Raw genomic sequence first — 5,000 nt, 5'->3', positions numbered from 1 at the left:
ACGAGGGGAGCCGAAGGAAGCTCCCAGCGGGCAGCCGAAGGAAGCTCCTGGTGGAGAGCTTTGTGTTCTTGGGCCGGCTCCTAGCCCACAGCACTCCTGCCAAGCTGGCACTCACCTCGGTGCCGCTGGGGGCATCGGAAAGCGCCAGAGCTGCGGGCACTTAATTGCCTCTTCACCTCCCGACAGCAGAGCATGGAGGGCAGGGGAGACCGGGGCCCAGATAGACGCCCAGATCGCGCTGAAATGAGCAGGACCCTGACCAGAATACCTCTCATCTAGTCCCGGCCTTGGAGACTGTAAAACCCCAAGGCACAGCACAGCACCCAAAGGGATTCTGAGGAAAAACCCCTTAGGATCACTGAAACCAAGCCAAAGAAATGTGAGTCTTGTGGCCAGTTGGTGGATTTAATTTACAAACCTTGTAATCATTCAAGTGAATGAACATGTTATGGCTATACAACACTAAGGTGTTTGGGCAAACTGATTGGCGTAACCGCCAAACCTTCTAGAATGCTGCTGTCGTGTGTCGTATGACCGCTGTGAACTAGGCTGACCCTCACTTTGACCACTGCCCGAGCCTGGTGTTTCTATGACCCCGTGACCGTGGTGCCCTGTGGCTTCGTAGGCAACGGCCTCAGCGCCCTGACCTCCCCGACCCTGCAAATCTGTTCGCCTCTAATCACGCGCCCTTGCCCAGGCCCTGGCTGGGCTTGTCACTCGCGCCCGGGCTGAATCACGGCAGCTCGTCTGACAGCTCCCCCAGCGTGAGAGCAGCGAGGCGTGACGAGCCTGGCGCGCGCGCGGTTAGCGAGGCTCCACTGGCCAAGCGCACATTAGCCGCCAGGAACAACAGAGACGAGCTACACACCGCTACGAGAGACGAGCTACACGCCGCTACGAGAGCGGCTACGCCGCTACAAAGCGGCACTGTGTCAGGAGTCTTTTATCTCAGCTGATCCTTTGAGTGTCAGTTTACACCCCACTGCTTAGTGATCGGAGAGACATTAAAGAGAAGAGTGCACTGTAGATTTATGAGGTACGCATTTTTTCCCTCCGCAGTTAAAAAAGACAATAACGCTCCTAAATTCACCAACACTTAAATAGGCCTACATCAACCATAGATATAAGCAAAGAGAGAATTTATACTGAATGCTTTTCAGAAACGTTCCGGAAATGTAACCACCGAATAACAGAGTTTTCGGCAGCAACCCAGACTCCAGGAAGGGGATCTGAGTTGGTTTATGAATATGGCCAATTGAGAGAGCCGGACTCCATGATGTTTCCAATCACTTGACGGACTCCATTCTGGGGGTGAGTTGCAGCTCTTACCTATGGCCTCGCACTGTATGAGGCTATTTTATGCTGCCTCACTGTGCACTGGCTGTGACTGAGTGCATTCTGATGGGAGCCACTCACCTCTCCACCAGGGGCTCTGGGAGGAGGAGGCAGGGGGGATGGGGCATGATGCTGCCAGCCTTCGCCACCCTAATAACACCGCACCCCATTCATCTCTTACTTCTATTATGGGTGAGATGGACCACTTGTGTCTCGCACATGATGGCTTATTCAAAAGGCTGATGGCAAGGCTGGAGAGAGAGAGAGAGACAGAGAGAGAGAGAAAGAGATAGACACCACTAGAAGTGGAGGAGACCGTACTTGATATAAGTGAAAGACAGACAGAAAGGAGGACATGGAACAAGCAACACTGTAGAACACAGAGACGGCCTCTACCCCCGTAGGTTAGTGTTGGTCAATTGGGACTAACGCGCTCGGCTCCTCGCTAGAGCACCGGTGTCTGTTCAGGCTCCACACACGGCCATGTAATTGCAGCCTGCTCCCGAAGCAGAGCATGAAGATTACCCCTCTCTCATACCAGTGCTAATGTGAAAATGAATACCCTGGTCAAATGCATCGCCCAAACCCACACAAGCACTGTTTGATTAAAATCAAGGGGGGGGGGGAAGAAAAGAAAAGAACACCAGGGGGGGTCAATTTAATTTCAGCAACACACAGCCAGTGCCAAGTGTATGACACAGCAGGGTAACTATGCATGCTATTATGGTGTTGCATTCAAACATTCCCCACCCATACTATGGCCTTTGGACTCCCCTAATGGCCTTTCCTTGTTTCTGGATCAGATGGAGCTCATATATAGTTGGCCATCATGGATGACACCGACCATGTGGTTTTAAATCCTCTGACATAATCCTCTGTGCAAGGTCATAGATTCATGATGTTGTTTACAAGTGAGGGATTAGCAGTTCACACATGTCACTGCTGTATCATTGCTGCAGTGCTGTTGTTTGGCTGATGGTGAATCATATCACCCGTTTTCAGGGCAGCAGCCTGCTGGTAATATGCTCAAGGATTTCCATCAATCAAGTCACCTAAAATAGATAGGTTGGTTATCTGTGGGCCACTGCTTACACCGCTACTGCATTTTGATTTTCTTAATTTCTTTTCATTTTGTTTAGCATTTGGTAAGCAAAGCTTGTTTTTCTAAACTAAAAGGACAATGGACAAACTGACAAAAACAGGTTCTTAGGCATTCTGGGAGACATAACAAAGGACAACTTTGGACAAGAGGAAGGATCCATCCCCTCCAGGTTTGCTCAGTGGAGTTTAGGCTACTCAGGACTGTCCATCTTCCCAGACTGACTTTAAGCAGAGACTGCGGGTGTCTTTCAATGGAGAACACAACTGCGGGACCTTATGAATGAGCGATACGTGGGGGATGCGTCAGATAAACTGATTGACCCTAAACACGATAGGCTACTGGCAATAGAGCTGTTGTGCGCAGGAGCAGGTGTGTTTAGTACGAAAAGCAAGGCTCAGATGATGTCTCAGTGTGTGTGTGTGTGTGTGTGTGTGTGTGTGTGTGTGTCTATGATCAAAGGATCGAGACGCTTGTTGTATGTCCTTGCATCATGGCACTATAGTCTACCTCTAGAAACAGTCAAATTGAATTTTAGAAAACCAAGTCTGGACATCGCAAATGTTTCTCTTCACAGTGCTAGATTATTGGATGTGGAAAAAAATATAGCTTATATGACGCAAGAGCGAGAGGGAGAACATCTCCACTAATGGGATGCAGCAGCCTAAACGTCTGTATAGCTGATTCACCTCAACACATGAAAATGACACCCTGAATTAGTTTAATATCTCCTTTTTACGCATGGCTATACCATCAAACCTTACGTCACTCCAATGCATGACAGATGCATCGACTTCGGTCGCCAGTGGCTTTTGAGAAGTGTTGGATCGGATGATGCACATAATCGATGAAATATGTAGCCCGTCGCCTGTAGGCGTTTTAAAATGACAGCAACACAGAATAAACATGAATCGTCGACCGAAATAGAAGCAATAGCCAGCGTTTACCCCCATCGCGACCGCAAGCTCTTGCTTGTCACATCCATGCACGGGAATTCAGCGCGGAAATAAATCAACTGGACAAGCATTTCTAAGCAACCGAATCTGCAAAAAGATTACTCATATTCACGAGACCAGGGAGGGAGACTCTAGCCTACCGCAGCACATACTGCGGGCTTGCCGAATTCACGCGCACAAGCTCGACTCGACACACACTCGTCCAGCGATGCCGCGGCAGGTAGACACACCGCTGATGTCATGGAGCGGAGACATGACAGCTGTTAGAGCTACTCAGTTACTGAGTGAGTGTGCACCGCAAAGGTGCGGTCTACTTGCCACCCATATCGCCTCTGGGTATCACACACCACATCATCTTGTCTGAAAAACTTTTAGCAAACTTAGCTTTACGCAAATCTGAATAATTGGTCCATTGTCACAGGGACAAAGGCGCACTGTGGTAATACACACTGTCTGATTCAGAAGAAGCTGCTGTGTCTAGTGAGACTCTAAACTTGACTCAAAAATGAGGACCAAACCCCTCTGTGTTAGACTCAAAGCCTGAGGTGAACTCAGTGCAGTGGCCGTCAGGTTAATCCAGGTGATGGGGAGACATGGCTTTGGGTTGGGAGAGAGGGGTGTGCAAACTTGATTTAATTTATAAATATATATTAAAATCCATGTTTCCTTACCTCCATACTTGTCCCATCTGAATGATGTGTATAAAAATCTGCCACATCCACACAGATATTTGGCAGCATCTGTCCCTGCCGTAGATGCCCGTGCTCAAACCAGCGGTGGCTCTCTTGCTCAGACCCTCCACTGCCCCCAAACCGCCCCCCGTATAATCCTGCACAAACCACCTGAAGCTGAGGATTTGGACCAGAACCGACGGTACGAGCACGAAGAAAAGGGTGAGCCCGAACCACAGATAGTCCCGTTTGGAGTAATAATCCATGGCTAACCACAGGTCCGTTCCTACATCCCAGAAGAAGACTAGCATTGCCAAAACGATCCAGAGGCAGTCCAGCCACAGGCGCTCGCCCTGCTGCGGCCGCCTGCCTCCGTTCCGCTTCCCCAGGAGGGAGCGCAGGCAGGCGCTTCGACACCCCCAGTAGCAGGACGAGGTGTTGCAGCAGTGGCAGATGTGTATAGCGGTGCTGTCCAAGCCATCATCGTCGCAGCCCGCCACCGCCTCGTCCAGGTTGTGTAGCTGGGCGAAACCGGCAGCGACCCCCACACCATCAGATTTCGCTGCCATCTTGCTCTCTCAAGCACCCCGTCCGCCTTCCGGGGCTGATGACGTCACTTCCCAAATACCTGTGCTTTGACACTCCCAATATGCAACCCATCATAGTTAATTATGCCATGGTTCACCTCGGGAACGATGATATATCATTTCGGATCCTAGGGATGTCCAATCGAGCCTGGCGTTGACGATAAAAAGCTGAGGGTCAGGTCGGCTGCCTCGCAGCAGCAGCATCATCAGACCTCCAGGTGAGCTCAGCATCCCAATCCCGACATAGTCATCCGATATCTCCGGCGGACAGAGCGGTTTAGACGCGTATGTCTGGTGCTGCTGCTCAGAATGATCTACTGTCCCGACCAGATTGCTCTAGTAATGAGGCGAG

At 50.4% G+C, this 5,000-nt stretch overlaps 1 protein-coding gene across 1 annotated transcript in view; it reads right to left on the bottom strand.

The window, feature by feature from the left end:
* Positions 1–4,630, bottom strand: part of xkr6a (XK, Kell blood group complex subunit-related family, member 6a) — a 28,696-nt gene extending 24,066 nt beyond the window's left edge. The window contains exon 1 of the mRNA XM_062523207.1: positions 4,062–4,630. Coding sequence (XP_062379191.1) covers positions 4,062–4,630 — 569 coding nt within the window. The remainder of the gene's footprint in view (positions 1–4,061) is intronic.
* Positions 4,631–5,000: the final 370 nt, after the last annotated feature.

This window comes from Sardina pilchardus, chromosome 20, assembly GCF_963854185.1.
Source record: "Sardina pilchardus chromosome 20, fSarPil1.1, whole genome shotgun sequence".
Lineage (NCBI taxonomy): Eukaryota > Metazoa > Chordata > Actinopteri > Clupeiformes > Clupeidae > Sardina > Sardina pilchardus.
The sequence above is the reverse complement of the archived record's forward strand: the minus strand, read 5'-3'. Positions and strand labels throughout refer to the sequence as shown.